Here is a 20,083-nt window from a genome sequence, read left to right as displayed (position 1 = left end):
CGATATATTTACACTACTTAAAGAACAGAACATTTCGTTTGAAACTACTTATAACATATATCTAAAGTTACACATTATATTCCGAAAAAAGTTGAAGCAAATTTTTGTCATATGGGTTTTGATATACAGGGTGTCCGGTAACTAACGGACCAATTATTAAGGGCGGATTCTCTGGCCAATTTGAAGACGATTTTTCCTTAGCAAAAATGTTGAGAAGTCAATAATTTTCGAGTTATAAGCGATTGAAAAAAAAGGGGTCTTTTGAAAACTAAATGTTTTGGAGTTAAAAGTCTAACATAATTACATTCTTCAGTTAATTTCAGGTAGAGTTTACTATAATAAAATTTTAATTTGAGGCTTAGTTATAAAGATACATAATGACAAATATTGGAAAGTTGTAAAAAATGATGACCTTTTTCGACATTTTCGCTGAGGAAAAATCGTTCCCAAATTGATCAAAAAATCCATTTGTAATCGTCGGTCCGTTAGTTACCGGACACCCTGTATAGAATGTTACGTATATCTTTACATACATTTTATATCTCTCTTTCGAAAGTAACGTTGTAAATTAAATTCAACTCAAATATATATATATATCCCGTGATGTGATGAACTCTGTCTTTTAATTTTACGACGAGATTAAAAATTGCCAGCGCACCATCTAACGGCGGTATTTCAAGATCCCCTCGTGGGAGTTTCACGATCGCACGGCGATAGTACGTGATGGATTTTCGCGCGCGGCCTCGATTTCGCCACTCGATCATTCTCCGATCCAATAAACACCGGGCGTATAGGTTTCCTTCCGCGCGTACGGAAATGAGAGTGAATCCTCCCTTACCTGAATGGAATCCTTCCCAGCTTCCCGCAGGATGTTCCGCGGCTGCGTGTAACCCGGGCCGTTGCTGTACAGCAACGTGGTATAGGGCTGTCCGTCAATGTCCGACAACTTGCTGTCAGAGCCTGAGAGGGAGAGAAAAAAATTAATCGGGGTTATTATTTTGTCAGCGATTAATCGTTTCGACAAATCAACGGGTTTGTCCGGGAGAAACCCTATAAGCGATGATTCTAAATTTTTATCAATCCGTCACTTTTATGACTGATTCATCGATATATATATATATATATATATATATATATATATGTATTTACGAAATTTGTTAAATGTTACGTTGCACGTCGGGGCGTTTGATGATTAAAATTAAATTTTAGTTCGCTTAAGCGAGTTTCGAGTTTGCCCTGCGCTTGTAAAGAAAATCACAAATGCGTTAAATATAGGACGCGATGACTGTGACACTTGCGACCATCTGGTTTCCGCGATAGTAAACTCTATTAGAGAAGTTTCTCTCGACGCGTTTACCTTATTACTACCATGGTTCCTATCCTATTACGCGATGCGGTCCGAATGATCTTGCGCGTTAAGAACGTTTTTAACGTCCGAGAATCGTCAGGACACCTTCAAAAAAAAAAATAAAAATAAAAATAAAAAAAATAAAAAGAGAAGAAGATGTAGAGAGAGACTCTATATAAGGCGAAGGGATGAGTCGAGAGACTCCGGGACATGCCCGGCGGTGGATATGTTTTATTCAAGGTGCTTTTTCTTTCTCTCCGGTAAGAGAGCCACCTTCAAAAAATAGACCAGCAGCAGCAGCCGCAAGGGCCGCGAATGCCGGTTTCAGGTTTCCGTCCGTCGTTTAACAATGTATAATTCGACCGTTTATTTGCGCGGCGTTTCACTCTAATCGGGGACGCTCGCTGCCGCTTCTCTTTAAACCCGCCCTCGCATTTTACGCCCGATAGACCGAAACATACTCCTCCTTGTTTCTTCGGAGTAATTGCACGTTTGTTGCCGCTGCACGCCATGACTCCCTGACTGATGCGCATACACCCAACATCGTTTCGCGTGCCGTTTAGTATCTTGGTATAACCAGGAATAAGTCTGCGAAAACGAAAGGAAATTATTCCTAATGGTTTGTCGATCTATTTGTCAAAATGTCTGCGGTTCCTTAACTTTAATAATCTCGACCAGCTGATTGTATTTATTCTACACGTTGCGGCATTTAGAGAAATAATATCTGAGAAGTGTATGTATCGAAAAAAAGATTTCAGGATCTTTAATTTAATTGGAAAGTTAGAGGAAAAATTAATTTTTCGTTAAAATTTCGAGATTTTATTTCTAACAAACTTCTTTAGTATAAGTAAAATCCGAATTGTGAGATTTTTATTTAACTTTTTGATATTATACCAAGAAAAATGTGTACGCTGTGCACAACAAATTGCAACAAGTTTCGACAAAAAATTAAATTATTTTTAATAAATCTCTCTCTTTAGAAGAGACAGAAGAAGTTATTAAAAATAGAATTTCGAATTGGATGAGATTTATTTCTTGGTATCGTAAGAAAATTAATGTCCTGTACACAATGAATTCCAACAACAATAAAAAATTAATTCTATCTAAAAAAAATTAATTCAATCTCAATTTGAGATTTTATTTTTAATAAATCTCTTTAGGAGAAAAATCTCTTTAGGTCTATTAAATATAAAATTTGAATCGTGTGAGATTTATTTAATTTTTGATATTATACCAAGAAAAATTAATACCCTGTGCATAACAAATTGCAACAAGTTAAAAGAAATTAATTCTTTCTAAAAAATTAAATAAATTTCAATTTAAGATTTTATTTTTCGGAAGGGAAAGACAGCGGAGTTTATTGAAAATAAAATCTCTAACATTTTCAGATTTAATGAATTTTTTAATATATATCGTACTAAGAAAAATAAGGGTCCTCTGCACAATAAAAAATGAATTATTCCTTGAAACTGATATCTGGCTCTCACTTGTCTAAACTGAATGAAGACTACTTTTCTTTTTAAAATACACACACAGGAAAGAATCTAAAAAAATTTCATTTCCAAAGACAAATAAAATTCTCGATTATGAAAATAAATGATTTCGATCGTGCTGAAGCATCTCGCTGATAAGGCTGTTGAATTATGCGTGAAAAGAAAAGATGCCCCCTCGTTACGGTAAACAACGGCGCATTCCGCCGGCGCTAAGCACTTCACGGGGGGTAGGTTGTAACACTTTAATTGCCCATCTGTAACGTCCGACCTGACGTGTAATGCCCTACGTCAGGATAGCGAAATGCGCCGCTTACATCAGGCCGTCCTGACAGCGCGTCCGGAACGAAATGAAGCTTTGCGTTCCTTTCGGGGCTGGAACTCGCGAATTACACTTGTACGACTGGAAGGGGCTGGGGGAGATATAGGATCACGAAGTCGGCAAAGTAATATCCTGCAGTCTACCCCCGGAGATCTGGCAAAGTAAACTCGTGCCGGGATAAGTAGGTGTATACGTGCGAGCGTGACTTTCAAGATGCGCCGAAACGATTTTCCTCGAAGTTCTCGAGCCCGAAAAATATACTCGAAGGATATAGAAAGTTCGGAATGCGTAAATGAAAGCTCTGTGTGTCTATCAAATCGCGGAATCAACGTTTATTTACAAGATTACTCGATGAAGCGGTTAACGGGGCGGAAATTGTCGTAAATAGTTTTATTTACTCTCGCGATGTTTAACTACGCAACGTTTTAAGCCAACAGAGCGAAAGATCAATAAATCGATGGGATACACGTTGTATTTTAAATTACAGAGAACGTGTAATTTACACGTGTAACACCGCTGAGAAAAAAAGCACGAGTAAATTATTCGAAATCGCGTGATCTTCAATTTGACAAATTAATCAAGCTCGACAGAGAAAGCTCATTTCAGCTGAAATCATAAATTTTTTTATTTACCCCGCTCGTTTGCATGGCGAGATATTTTTCAGAGATACTCGAAAATGTCATAAACAATGTGACGTTTCATCGACATCGCGCGTTATATGAAATTACGCGATGTAAAGTTAACGACGAAATGCGCGCTCGTGAAACTCGCAATCAAGGATGATCCTTTTGTCGGTAAAGAAAAGTCATATTGGACGATCCACCACCACTATCTAACGATATCGAATTGCGGTTTTAGGCCACGCTGTTACGGTAATGCTTTACGCAATATAGCTGAGCCGATTATGCGGCAATATTGTGCCATTAAGTATTAATTAATGCTCTGAAGTATATTGTGCCATCACATAGGCTATTTCGAAAAGCAAATTCAAGCCCGAGAGACTACGGGCCGTACGAACTAAATTACACGTCGATAATGGCAGCGTTATGGCATGAAATTCAGCACGAAAGAAGGGAGACGGTATTTTTGTATAATCATATACTCAATCTAATCCGGTAAGTAAGGCTTTTGAGACGCAAAATGTATGATGATGAATGAACAGCTGACGCAGATGGAGAAGAATTCCTCGTAAAAACTTTATTTCTTAATGGTATACTTAAATACCTAGTTAAAATAAGAATAATTCGGTGCAAACAAACGTGTAAAAGGTTTATATTTATTTTATGAAAATATAAATATTTTAAAAATTCCTTTTTATAAATGTAAAATATTTCTAAAGTATATTACATATATTTATTCCAGACATTATTCAATTTAAATATATTTAATTGAAAAAACAAAATATATTTAATTTATAAAACAAAAAACATATTGTATAAATCTAAATCATAAGGAAGGCGTAAAGAGCCATACGCGGATGTTTTCTACGTACATTTACAACGGAAATAAATTTTCGTTGGAAACAAAGCGTGCGCACGGCAAACAACATATTGTATTTATAGAATACATTTTATTCTATAAATATATGTCTTGTTTTATAAATATAAAATGTTATATTATTTTATAAATATATTTTTTATTGATAAATCTTTAAAGTAATGTATATCATGAAGTAGAAATAAGTCGTCAGTGCAAAAATAACACATTTATTTATTATTTTTCCGACCAACAAACTGACCATCAATTTGTAATGTATATCATTTACATACGTCATTATTTGCACTGAATTATTATTTGAATCAAACATTTAAGTCTATTTTTTTACGCGAACAATAAATTTCTTAAGTAACTAAAACAATATTGCCAATAAATAATGACGAGGACTCGACTTAATTTCGTACATACATAATCTCACAATCAGCTGATCGCGAGAGCGAGTCTGCATTTATAAAAATGTCCGTAACGAGCGTTACAAGAAATCGAGCGGCCGAGATAGGAATCTCCATCCGCGCGTTTCAGTTGATCACGTGATCCGCGCGTTTCAGTTGATCACGTGATCACGTAAAAGCCGGCGATATCGCCGAATTCGCACATAAAAGAATTCTCATAGTCCCGCCGACACACAAAAGTCGAGGGGATCCACTGTATAATTTAACTTCCACTCGAAGAAGCCGTATGCACCTTCGTGAGCGGCCGCTATCGCATAACTTTCCGCAACTCTCCGTGATATGCTTCCGTGATCTTATATATTTCTGAGTTAATAGGTCGCGGGCCTCTCCCGCGTGGCGTGCCGCGAACCTTCCCCCTCCCCCTTTCCGCCCCAGGACCAGACCATATCGTCCTGGCACGATAGGTCCGACAGGACATAGCCGAACTGATTTACGAACATTTCGCGAATTCCAACGAGGGACCTCCCGCATATAAAATATTCCAGCAACGCGGTTTGATTAGTTTCGATTATATAAGCACGCATGTTCCAACTTTTTTTTTATATACATATGTACGAGAAAAAGAGGCAAGAATTATTTAGACCACCATTTTGCACCAATCAGTTCTGGAATTCAATCGTTTTTTGTTTGCTATTTTTTTTCGAATGTAATAACTTTTCCGAAATATTTAATGCAATTATTGGAGAATTTTTTGATATTTGTAATGAAAAGCACACGCACCAAAGGGCTGTTCTTTTCAGCTGCACTGGTTCGCAGAGTTTGCCTTTTTTACAATTGAAAGGAAGGTGATAAATTCTGAACTAGTGCAGCCACTTCAGTTGAAACGTCAAATTTAGATTTAATAATTCCATACTTTAATAAATAATTTTTAATTCCAGTCGTTTAAATCACTCTTTCCAGGCATTCTCTCTTCTTCATGAAATCAAAAGTGCTTTCCCAACTGAATATTCATGTCCCATTCATGTGCCGTAGAATTTTTCAAAATTCTGACGTACATGAATTGAAATTCCCAAGTTAATTTCGTCCAGCTAGATATCGCATGCCGATGGTATCGCAATGTACATACATAATATTTTAATGTCCTATGCGTGTCGACCTGGGCCTGACGTGCCGGACGACTAATTCGCGGTATTCCAAGAAGTTCGGATTCGCTTAACTGAATTTCGTGCCTTTCATAGAATAACACGCGCGATACCTTCCTCCGGTTTCCTCGCGAAAAGCATCACGCCACTTCCTCGCACTCTTCTGAATTTATGGTGATAAATCGTCGCGATAGAGACGAACGCACTCCCCGGATTGCCCGGCCGTTGCTCCTCGTCCTGACCCATTTCTTCGGGAATTCACCGGGCAGTCAATGACGATTGGCATAAGGAAGAAGCGCTCTTCCGCTCGAGGTGGCAAGCGAGTCCCGTCGTAGCTCTTAGCGAATTAATCGCGGCGCAGTTCTCACTCTGTTCAATTTAACAGATATCATGCACATATCCCAAACGGTCCACAGACATTTTTCTCTTAATTTAACATAATGTGGATATGTTAAATGGAGACACAAATATTGTGTTAATATTTTAAAAAAGAAATGCAAACTTTAAATAATTTGAAATAAATTTTGTGTAAAATTAACATAATTTTAATGTAAAAATTAAGACAAAAAAATGTTAATTGTAGATTTTAACATCCCTACTTATATTACAAAAAAGAAAATCAATCAGAAAAATCTTGTCACTAATAAAGCAGAACATATTTATTGTGTAAAATGAAAAATAGATGAACATTGTGTTATTTTTACATTTTTTCAGTTCTTTTAATAAATTAACATTTAAGTTCAATTAGCAGAACAGTAATATGTTAAATTAATACATGAATGTCTTAAATATTTAACACAAACATTTGAACGAGGACCGTTTTTAACAAGATAACACAAATTTTTCTACTGTGCATCTGTGCTCAGAGTGAGAATCCGTCCGCAGATTTCTTTTATTTCAAATGGTTGAATTCGCGATCAAACATTTGGAAAAGCATCATGACGTTTTACAAAAAAAATGTTTCATATACAAAAGTTGTAGAATTTAAAATGACCTATTTAATGATTTTATCGGTTTGATTTTTTAATGAAACCTCCTATTTTTTATTACATTGTTGCTTTAAAAAAATATGTTGCAAATTACACACACATTTTACCAATCGATTGATCTCATGATTCTGTGTACAAAAATATTAAGTACGATTATTAAAGTACGAAATATTAAAGTACTGAAAATTATAATAAATATTTCACAAGATATTTTATATTTTATGTCAAAATACTGTAAACGTCAAGGCTCATAACTCGCAAAATACTTAATGAAAAATAATTTAATTTAAAATAATAATTATTAATAAAATATTAATTTAAAATAATAATTTATAATAATTTATTTAATAATAATTTATAATAATTTCATTAAAAATAATTTAAAATAATTCTTTTTGGAATTTTTGTATGAAACTTTTGTTGTAAAATGTCATGTTTCCAAAACATGTTTTTGTTACACCCTGTATCTATCTATATATATATATATATATATATATATATATATATATATATATTATAATAATACGTAGAGTATATAGTACGATCCTTGCCGTAATTGCATTTTACCCGTAATAGGCTGGAGTGCGCAGCTAGTTATAATCAGTCAAATGTTGTACCAGGATCTTTAATCAAACGCAGCCAAGACGCTGTGCTGCTTTTCGCTTTTCCTGTTGCTTCTGCATCCACGCTCGTGATTTTCAATGACTCCACAGCGAAATAAACTCGGCAGATTTCTCTTTATATACGTTATGTGCTCATTAGAAGCTTGACGTAGCGATGCTCTTCATGAAAGCATTAAGACGTTAACTATTTCGCCAAGAGCTTCACAAAAAGCTCTGCGAAGAAAATACTTTATACCGTGTTGCCCACGTATTTGCGCAAAATGCACGTTTGCACGTTTACTTTAGTGTCTTTTATACTCTGTTGTTTTTTAATAAGATTAAAAAATTAGAAAAAACACATTTTATTAATGTTTTTTTTTTAATTTTAGCTTATTTTCTTTATTTTTACTCTCATTTCGCACAAAAGTATGTATCTAGAATGCAGGGAATCTTTTATTTTTGCAATGCTAAAACAATTAGGAGTCGGTTTTCATTAATTTCTATAAAAAGATTTCAAAGGGTTTTAGTTTCGCGTTTTCAAGAAATTTTGCGCAACTCTGATTACATCATTCTTTCACGGTTTTGCGTCCATTACTCGTACATCTTTTAACATTTTATTTATCCTCACACTCGGCCAAGAACTTTACACATATTGAAGGATTTATCGTAAAAGAAAAGAAAAACGTTCATCAAGAATTCAATGGTATAATTGGTTTTGTTCCTGTGTTTTATGATACTTATTAAGTTTTAATGAGATTACTTTTAATGGCTTACGCCAGCTGCAATGCATAGATCACAGTTGCGAGAATCTTTGGATAAATGTGCGCAACACGTGTTCAAATATCCGGAATTAAAGGGCAGAAGGATTATACAAGCTTCGTTAAAAGATCACGCGGAAATTATTGCGATCAAACATTGTGCTGCAAATCACATTAATGCGAATACACGGCTTTCGTATCTCTCCGGAAAGATCTTCACAGTTTGGGAATAAAATAGACGCGAGATATCCTGCAATATGCAACTGTTCTGTCTGCCTTTCTTTGCGTGACACTTTAAATTTAAATTAAATAATCTCCCTACATGCGCGCTTTTCCGTTTTGAAAAATTGTGGTTTAAGCTTAATTGATCGATGCGCGACGATCGGATCATAAATCTCTTTCCGAGATATTCTACAGGATCCGCCGGCAGGAAGAAATGGCGCCATCCTATGGCCACCCTCTGTATAGGACTCTAAAACCGGTGATACATACACAAGTGGCGACGCTTTTGTTGAACTTCGAATGACCGTGGTCGTTTCATTCAAACCGCATCGGAGACATCTCAAGCTTATACTTTCTCACGAAGATAGCGATCTTGACAATAACGTCTTTTACTGTGAAAAGATTTCCTTCAGATATTAAAATAAAGCGTGTAATATTACGATAAATTTATTTGTTTTATCATAATATTAAATTGACGTTAGAGATCCTCTGTCAAAATTTTAGAATATTCAATTATTCACTGTTTGTTTCATTAATTTGACAATAATATCTTTTAGTGTAAAAAGATTTTCTTCAGATATTAAAATAAAGCGTGTAATATTACGATAAATTTATTTGTTTTATCATAATATTAAATTGACGTTAGAGATCATCTGTCAAAATTTTAGAATATTCAATTATTCACTGTTTGTTTCATTAATTTGACAATAATGTCTTTTAGTGTAAAAAGATTTCCTTCAGATATTATTAAAATAAAGCGTGTAATATTACGATAAATTAATTTGTTTTATCATAATATTAAATTGACGTTAGAGATCCTCTGTCAAAATTTTAGAATATTCAATTATTCACTTTTTGTTTCATTAATTTGACAATAACGTCTTTTAGTGTAAAAATATTTTCTTCAGATATTAAAATGATGCGTGTAGTATTACGATAAATTAATTTGTTTTATCATAATATTAAATTGACGTTAGAGATCATCTGTCAAAATTTTAGAATATTCAATTATTCACTGTTTGTTTCAATTATTTGACAATAACGTCATTTAGTGTAAAAAGATTTTCTTCGGATATTAAAATGAAGCGTGTAGTATTACGATAAATTAATTTGTTTTATCATAATATTAAATTGACATTAGAGATCATCTGTCAAAATTTTAGAATATTCAATTATTCACTTTTTGTTTCATTAATTTTATTTTACAGTCATAATACTTGTAATTATTTTAAAAATCATTAGAAAAAACTAATAATAAATGATAATATAACTGAAAAATTATTGTATTGTCTCAATTTAAATAACTTTCGCGATTTTACGTACATTATATAAATGATCTTTTGTCTAAAAAGAGTGCCTATATATAAAAATATAAACGTTAATCTTCCAAGGAATATTTGTAAATTTTGTCACACAGTTTTCTCTGTTGGAGCTAATTAATATAGCGAGAAGTACAAATAATTTCAACGCAGTCCGGACATTTAAATGAGAGTTGCTTCGCTTGCAGAGGAACGAAAAGCGAGTAACTGAAAATTTTCTTGCTCTACTTGCTGTCCCACATAAACGAGCTTAACCATTTCGCCCGAATGCGGATACGCTGCGGGCGAGTTTTGCAAGTCCCTAAGAACTCGCGTTTATTTCCTGCTTCGGTATACATCGGATACATCGGCCATTCTTACGCCGAGCACCTCGTCTGTTTGATTACTTTGTCGAACTGCAATTCTTATTCAACTTGGACAATGTTTTCCAAATAGTTATATTCCGTAAAATCAAGGTGAGAATGCTGCGCGCGAGAAAAATAATTTTTATTTTAAAATATCTTTTAAATTATTATCCAAATTATTTTTTTCATTTAATTTTCAAAATTATATACATCGAAAATTTACGATGTTATTTGTATTCGCGAATATAAAAAAAAGGTTAGATATAAAAATACGTCATAGAACATATGACGCAATATTTGTTTTAGAATCCCATATAGGAGACGACCAGCGGAAAGGATAACGCATTTTTTCTATCTGACAGATTCTATAAAAATATATGAGAAAAAAATGTATAACGTTACATCAATCAATTAAGCTTAGACCATAACTTTCTAAAATAAAAAAAAAACAAATAAAGATTATTTAATATAAATTTTAGTCTGAACATATGTAAAAAAAAGAGCGAAGAAAAAAGGAAGAACAAAAGTTGCAAAAAGTACAGAAGATCTCGTATCTACAGCTATTTTTCTTTCAAACACTCTACGAACCTTTTTAGAAACTTTTCCAGAATCGATGTACTCGCATTTTTATTCTTTATGTAACAATCGATCATACTCTATTTTAATTGCCCAATTAAAATTTCTAAAATAAATTCACAACTCAGCTTATTTGATTGTTAACACAATTACTGATTTTGGATTTAATTTTACGATTTTATACAGAAACCGCAGGATTAAATCCTGCACAACTTTTCCGCGGATTCCAAGAAGATTTTGCAAGTAAATTAAATTAAAAGACACTGAAAGAGATCTCTCTTCCTTCTCCTAGTTGAACTCATTTCGTTATATCTCGGATTCTATACTGATGCGCGAATTGGATAAATCAATGGAAATCAAGCCGCTTGGCGGCAATGTAATCATGAATTCAATTAGTATCGGATAATTACGAGCTTGTATTTTATCACAGACAATACTTTTGAATTTATTTAAAGCCTTGCTTTATAGAAAAAAAAACAAAGATTTAAATTAAATTGACTAATCAAATATCCTTTTTAATCGTAATATATATATATATATATATATATATATATATATATATATATATATGTCTTTAAATTCATCAAAAAATATTATATTGTATAAAATATTTTATTGCCCGTAAATCATAATATAATTCCTGAAAATGTTATATTTAAAAATGTTATTAAATATTATTAAAGAGAATAAATTATATAATAGAATTAAAAATATCAATTAAAATATATAAAATATATTAAAATATAAATCTAAAGTATATAAACAGGCAATAAGAGCCAAATCGCGGAATCCATATATATATATATATATATATATATATATATATATATGGATTCCACGAATAGATTTAATTTAGATTAAATAATTCGTCAATATATATATATATATATATATATATGAATTCCTCGAATAGATTTAATTTAGATTAAATAATTCGTCAATATATGTCTTTAAATTCATCAAAAAATATTATATTGTATAAAATATTTTATTGTCCGTAAATCATAATATAATTCTTAAAAATGTTATATTTAAAAATGTTATTAAATATTATTAGAGAGAATAAATTAATAATTATTTAATCTAAATTAAATCTATTCGAGGAATCCATATATATATATATATATATATGGATTTCTCGAATAGATTTAATTTAGATTAAATAATTCGTCAATATATGTCTTTAAATTTATCAAAAAATATTATATTGTATAAAATATTTTATTGTCCGTAAATCATAATATAATTCCTAAAAATGTTATATTTAAAAATGTTATTAAATATTATTAGAGAGAATAAATTAATAGAATTAAAAATATCAATTAAAATATATAAAATATATTAAAATATAAATCTAAAATATATAAACAGACAATAAGAGCCAAATCGCGGATGACAGTGCGTTATCCCAACGAAACTATAATTTTTTCGTTAGAATTAAATACCTTTTTAAAGTTCGTTTCCCGATTCAGCGACTTTCGGATCTATATTTTTCTCTCGCATTTATTTCCTTAGGGGAGAAGAAGGGATGTATGGAATTAAATCTCATGTATAGAGATTATTCCTATTTTAAGTCTTGGCCGTGACCAAGTAAAATTTGGTGCTTTGTGCACAGGTATTTAATTCTAACAAAAAAATTTTCAGAAAATAAATATTTTTATCGGCTCTCAATATAAAGAATATAAGTATGCTGCCTTCTAAGCCGGGCAATAGAGCCAAGGAAACGAAACGAAAAAATTTTCGTTTCGTTGGGATAACGTACTGTCATCCGCGATTTGGCTCTTATTGCCTGTTTATACACTTTAGATTTATATTTAATATTACAGAGCCTTGTTAAACTCTCAATATATTAAAATATATTAAAATATATGATTTACATAGTATCTTAATTATTTTGCACGAATCCAGGAGAGAAAAAACTAAAAATATATAGATATTATTTAAAAATTTGCGATTTAGTTATCAAAGTCAATATTTATGATTGCGCGATATTTCTAAAAATGACATACAGGATGAAAAAGTTTGAGCGTTATGTGTTTCCAAGCTTATCAATTTTTAACTGAATTTTATCCATACTAAATAATCTACAATAATGGTTTTTATATCTAAACATATTCCCCTTGTCGGTGACAAAATGTATAAATAAAACGGACGCACGTTCGCCGATTCCAATGACAGGAGTCCGACGCATTTCAATTATTCGGCAAAATTGTTGATATTGCAAATTGGAATGTCGCGATTGACTGCGTGCGGAGAAAATTGGCCCGTTAAAAGTATCAGCCTTTATGCGATTTTGTTTCTCGTCGAAAAACACCGAACTCGAATCGCGCGACGAATCTTTTTACAGTCGCAAGTCGCGATTGTAAAAAAAACCGCTTTTATTCTAGCAGTTATGCGCGCATACGCATATACGCACTGGTGTGTATACATATACTCTCGCATTCTATTCACTTACAATAACAGTCTTGCATAATTTTGTGAAAATGCTTCGTTTTTATGGCAGCGGAAAACATTATCCATGGATGGTTGACGTGCGATTCGTAACCCGTCGATTTCGGTCGAGCTTGCCCGGAATATTTGCAATTGCGATTTGCCAGGAACACACACACACACATATATATATATATATATGTATACACGCGACCGAAATTTCCAATGAAGATGTAAAAAAATAGTTCCATTTTCCGTCTACCGACAAAAATTGCGTATATATAAAAGAAATCCAAGTGAGAGAATTTCTTCCTCTTTTCTTTACGACGAATTGCTTCTTCGTTATCTTAAAAAGCAGTAAAAAAAAAAAGAAGAAAGAAGGGTTCTCCAGACGTTTTTCCGGGAACATACAGCTTTTCGTAAGTAAAATATGATTTTTAATGGAGAGACGGAGAGTGACTTGAATTTTCCGACATGCAGTTCTATTTTCACGACTGCTGTATAATATAAAAACTTTTCTGCGTGTCTTTATACACGAGATAAAGGCTCTGGGGCGCGAATAATTCAATTTTTGTTCGCAAGTTTTATCAATTACGAGTGTGACTTCAAAGAGAACACACCGAAGGGAAATGTTTGAAGAGCACGAGATATCTCTCTTGCTTTATTGACGATCGCGATTATGGTCCCGCTGGAGAACATGGAAGAAATTACTTTGCATATGCTACCACTAGACAAAACAGAGGCTAACCTCCCCTCGATTATCAAACGAGATAAAATCTCTAAACATTTCTGTGGGGTAAAACTTCTCGAAACTCTCCCGAGCGAAAAAGCGAAACTATAAGCGTTACTGTTCGCATTTAAAAGGCGTCCTTAAAAAAGCCGTCATGATGTTAGAGATTTTCACTTCGAATACTCGCGCAATTTCGGGCAAACGCGTAAAAGCGAAATCTCCGATACGGCTTTTATTCAATTAATCGTGAAATTGAAATGTGCGCTTTCAATCAAGTGTGTGTCTCTTTTGATCGTGTTAGTTCAAAGTTAAATTTAAAAAAATTTTAAATGTCCCACACACACGTAAAAATAATTTTGTTTCAGTAACAATTTATTTAATCGACATATACGACATATTACAACATTTTGTTTTAGCTCTAAACCACTTTGTTGACAAATGTTCTGTTTATTATTGAATAAATTCGCCAACGAGAAGTTGAAATTATAAATTGCAATTTTTTTTAACAATCAAAGTTCTTTTATCGAAAAAAAAACTTACAAATGCGAAATACGCGAAAGTCGTTGAGATTTTTTTTTTTCAAGAGGAGTTCTCGCTCTCTTCAGTTCATCCGCAGAATAATTAAGTCGAGAGTTCTTATCGCTTTACATAGACTCGTAAGTACCAATAATCGAACCAAAAAAGTTGGCAAGTATCTGGCTCAATAACTTCTATCCCGCCAAAGTAAAAAAACGAATTAACTACTTGGAGAGTCCTAGATTAGTTTGACATAGTGACCCGTATCAGGCAAGTAATTGGGGCAACAAAGAAATGCGATCAAACTGTTCGTAAAATGCCGATTGCGTCTACTTCCTGGTTAAGAGTTTCCGTCAAAGTGTTTACAATCTCCTCAATCTTAACTTTAAGGGGATGCCGCCATTATTCTGTTTTACCGACTTTAAGTTAGGTTAGGTTCACTTTTTATTGAATCTACAGATTTAATCTCATTTTTATTACTTTTGTATTATTCTGTCATGTCATCTCTATTGGGAACGCCATATTTTGTGCACAAATAAACTGCAGAACTTTTGTATTAAATAAGTATTGTTATGAGTTGATGCAAGAGGCCGATAAAAAACTATAATTTTTTAAACTTTTATTGTTTTTTATACAAAATTACAGCGCTTCCCATTCATTATGATCAGTACTTTAATTGTGAAGAAGGCTTTTTCAATCTGTATAGCCAATAAACAGAAAAGCGCTTGAACTCAAAGTCGGCAAAACAGTCATGGTCAGCATCCCCTTAATAACTAATCCTATCTAAACCTGCGTATTTCTAAAGCAATTAGGTTTACGTAAATATAATTTTAACGACAAACGAGAAATAAGCAAATCTCTCGGAAAATAATTAGCATCCCCGTATCTTAATATTCTAGATATTTCAGAGAATTTTCATGAAAAGTATATATAAAGAAATTTTCTCGTTAACGACTAAGATTTCTTTCAAAGAAATATGTAGATAGTCATCCTCCCTGTTTCTTGAGCGAGCTTCGATTAACCGCTCAACATCTGACAGTTTAATATCGAAAGACAGTTCGCCGGAGAAGTCTGTTATTTTATCAACAAAGAGCTGCTAGTTCCAAGAGTACTGCTCCATTATACGAAACTACAACACACACACACACGCGATCTCGTATTTTATACGAGAATAGCGTAAATAATTTTCCATCTGAGCGGCGCTTAATCCCGTAGAGCGCGACGGATCGCGAGTTAAGGACTCTCTAAAAGCTGCAGTTCGCATCGATATCGGCCAGTCAACGTGGCGTAAATGCAATTAAATTCTTAATGGGCGCCAAGGTGGCCTCAGAAGCGGGGGCGCGTAACTCTACGTAACTCGCCGCGGCAAATAAATTATATCTCGAACTGGCGCGTGCTTTAATTGCTTCATCCAATACTCGCGTGAGCAAAGTAACCCGACTTAATGAACGCCGAGGAATATAAAAGCCGTTCCGAGCGCTACGTCGCGTGAATTGCTCGCACATTTTCCTCATTTCCTTTCTTTTCGCTTTTTTTTGCTCCCTCCTCTGTGTCTTTTCGTCTTCGTTTCGAACGCCCGTAGTCACACAGTTTTTTCTACAATCTCGAGATTTTTCTTTTAAGGATCAATGGTGCGATAAGAGAATAAAAACGATATAATGTTAAATTTCAGTTCAAATCTATTTTTTTTTTTTTTTTTTTTTCAAAGAGAGAGAGAAAAAGAGAGGAAAATAAATAACGGAAAGGGAATTAATTCTGTGCATAAGAAGAGAATTAATTTCATACGCAATCAGTGAAATAGTTTTAGTATGGTATGTGAAGGCTATACCATAAATGCGGAAAAGTTACACAGGAAAATTACAGTGCATTAATTTATATTTAAAAAGCAATACAATGAGATGGTAACTTTTTAGGATGATATATGTTATACGCCGCTTCTTTTCATACAAAGCTATGAAAATAGTTTTATAATTTTAAATGAATCGCTGTGTGTATAAACGTGCTCACGAAATATATATTTGTTATTTCAAATATTTATACTGCATATACATTAAATATTTTTATACATATATATGTATATTATAATTTATATATGTATATAATATATCAATATTATTTAAAGCAAAACGCAGTGTTATCAAAAATAATTATAATTCTATACAAAAGAATTACAAAAAAGTTACAATCAATTTCAGGTAGACTTCCAATTTATTCATATTCATGTATTATTTTATTTCCTGACATTTTTTTGATTCATTTCCCTGTATTTATTTATTTAGACTATTTACTTTTATTTTAGAATATATTTGAAATATTTTGCAGACCCAAAGATTGTTTTTGTAGGCATATATCTCTAGTTCTATGCTATTTGACTTTTCCAAATAGCCTTTCAATATGTATTTCTTTTATTAAACATCCCCAAAAATATGTATGCACAAACACGATCTCACTAAAATATATGAATCTTCGAAAAAAAATGTAGATGCTATATAGGTATACTGGTATCGCGCTTTACAGTCAAATGCATCATTCAGGTCCCTACTGGTATCGCATCGGTTTAATTGATTTTTTTTTATATATCTCGCACACACACGAGATTATCGCTGCAGGCAATGATCATGTTTGTGAGGCACCATTTTGATAAGCTACATCCAAAATCTGTTCCGATTATTGCTGTACGACAAAATGTCTGAACAATCGTGATTGCAGTTTCGACTAGGAACGTAACTAGGTTGCAAGCGAGATTGGGATTGGATTACTACACGCGATACGCGATAATTAATCGAATGTGACAATGTGCATTCATTAATTTATATTTACATAATTGTTTTGATTATTATTCATTAGGCTCATCATATCGTCGATATATACGCGTCAAAATGAGGAAAATCGGAGAGCAAGCAGGATAGTGCATTATACTTATACACTGGGTATATTAATCGTCCGGTTGGGCTATAAAATCTAATTATTAATTTGTCCCGGTAATGAGTTCGCTTATAATATTCTATAAACATTGTGTAAATATTCAATAAATTTCAATTTGGTGTAGCGCGTTTATGATGCAATTTATTTTACGACAATTTAGCTAAAAGGTATTCATATTTGCAATTATAATAATCTGAAAATTATCGATATCTCGAAGTTTTCTCTCCATGTCTTTGATTTATTTTTAAAAAATCTATACTTGACTGTTAGTCGATAAATATTTCCATTTTGTAATTTATTTCGCAAAAATACAGCTAAAAACTATCCGCATTTCAATTATTCATAATCCAAAATTCATCGATATCTCGAAGTTTCCTCTCCATGTCTTTAATTTATTAAAAGAAAACTCTATATTCGACCGTTGGTCGATAAATATTTCAATTTTGTGAAGCACGTTTATGATGCACTTTATTTTACGATTCAGCTAAAAACTAGTCATATTTGCAATCATTCATAATCTGAAAACTATCGATATCTCGAAGTTTCCCGTGTCTTCGATTTATTTAAAAAAATTTATACTTGACTGTTAGTCGATAAATATTTCCATTTTGTAATTTATTTCGCAAAAATACAGCTAAAAGCTATCCGCATTAATTCAAAATTCATCGATATCTCGAAGTTTCCTCTCCATGTCTTTAATTTATTAAAAGAAAAGTCTATATTCGACTTGTTGGTCGATAAATATTTCAATTTTGTGCAGCATTTACGATGCAATTTATTTCGCGAAAATTCCGCTGGAAGCACTTTCAATTATTCATAATCCGAAAATCGAATCGGTATCTCTAGAAGAGTTTCTTGTACCTCCAATTTATTAAAAGAAAAGTCTATCACGGCACAAATAGAAGAAACAGTTTCACATCTCTTCCACATGACATTTCTGTGTTAACAACTTAAATTTATCAAATAGATATGCGCGCCGTATAAATGCATCGTTTTCGGGTCACCTGGTCTTTTTGATGAAAAAGATGAGAGAAAGAGAGAGAGAGAGAGAGCGTCACACTTCATACACATTAATATCCGCGCAATCTCGTTCGCGAGCAACGACGTCGACAAAATCTCACTCGGAAAATAGCGGCCGTCCGTCTCGTTATTCCGGCTGTAAATCTTTCCCGAGTCTTACCTGAAGAATATTCGTTTTCGCGATTATAATCGCGCAAATACACTGCATATTCATTTCGGGTTCAGCCGCGGATTCGCGACTCGAACCGTCGCGGCGCAAAAACGCGATATCGGTCCTTCCACTCGTATTTCACGCGAACAACGTCGAGCCCGCGTGATTTAACGCCGCTGCTTATACGTCCATTACTTTGATTATGCGCGGGACTTCTTGCACGACCCAACCTCGTTCCGGAATTTTGATGCGCGACAAACAACGCGTCTCGCCGTAGCGAATCGAGTGTCGTGACTGCGTGTACACGCCTTGCGAGTAGACGAGAGTAAGGGGTTGAATTACGGCGGAGTTCAGGCCTTTCAACGCCGATCCCTTACTCGGGTCGCTCGATGGAAATTTAAATTTTTGCGCCTCGCCGTGAGTTTTATATACGAACCCTTTGATTGTGTGTTCGAAAAAATTGTTTTCTTAATTGCATACTTTATATAAGTCCTCTTAGATATTCTTAAGGAATATATAAGCATATTTTCTTCTTTCCAGGATGCCTTTTGGAATATATTTCTTAATCTTCTTTTGCAACTTTAATTCCGCAATTAAAATGTAATAAATTAATTAAATTGAAAATAAAATTAAAAATAAATTAATAAAACAATATTACTGAAATTATTTAAACTTATAAGCTTATCAACTAGTATTAAAAATAATAATATAATATAAAAATGTGTTTTTAATTATGTCAATACGTAGAAAATATTCAATTATATGTTTAATAGGTCAATATTATGTAATAAATAATAAATGTTCATTAGTAAGATTATTTTTGTTATCACGATTAATAATTTCAAATAATATATTGATAAAAAAAACATCTCATCGAGTATATATTCTTGCATGTTAAGAATATCTAATGAGAATATCTAATAAGAATATAAGTTTAAAAAAAATTGTCCTCTTAAATTAAGAGGATCCTTTTGGCGTCTATTTTAGTGGAAGATATTTTAAAGATAAGTGATACATTCTTAAGATAAAAATACAATTTTTTTGAAAAAATTTAAAAAAAAAATTGCTTAAATTAAGAGAATCCTTTTGGCGTCTATTTCAGTGGAAGATATTTTAAAGATAAGTGATACATTCTTAAGATAAAAATACAATTTTTTTTTGGTGATTCTATATTTGATTTGAATCTGAATGTCGAATTTGACTCGAAGTGTCCAGAATTAGGTGACATCGATACGTCAGTTATCCTTTCCTCGCGTATACGTTCAATTTTTTTTTCTGTTTTCAATTACAAATGCAAGCGAAATTTGACG

At 32.8% G+C, this 20,083-nt stretch overlaps 1 protein-coding gene across 1 annotated transcript in view; it reads right to left on the bottom strand.

The window, feature by feature from the left end:
• Positions 1 to 20,083, bottom strand: part of LOC114933876 (alkaline phosphatase) — a 254,391-nt gene that overhangs the window by 12,953 nt on the left and 221,355 nt on the right. Inside the window, exon 8 of the mRNA XM_085484700.1 lies at positions 839 to 960. Coding sequence (XP_085340826.1) covers positions 839 to 960 — 122 coding nt within the window. The remainder of the gene's footprint in view (positions 1 to 838; positions 961 to 20,083) is intronic.

Source organism: Nylanderia fulva, unplaced genomic scaffold (genome assembly GCF_048542155.1).
Source record: "Nylanderia fulva isolate GAGA-0341 unplaced genomic scaffold, ASM4854215v1 Scaffold31, whole genome shotgun sequence".
In the NCBI taxonomy this organism is placed as follows: Eukaryota; Metazoa; Arthropoda; class Insecta; order Hymenoptera; family Formicidae; genus Nylanderia; species Nylanderia fulva.
Note: the sequence above shows the minus strand (reverse complement) of the source record. Positions and strands in the feature narration are given on the sequence as shown.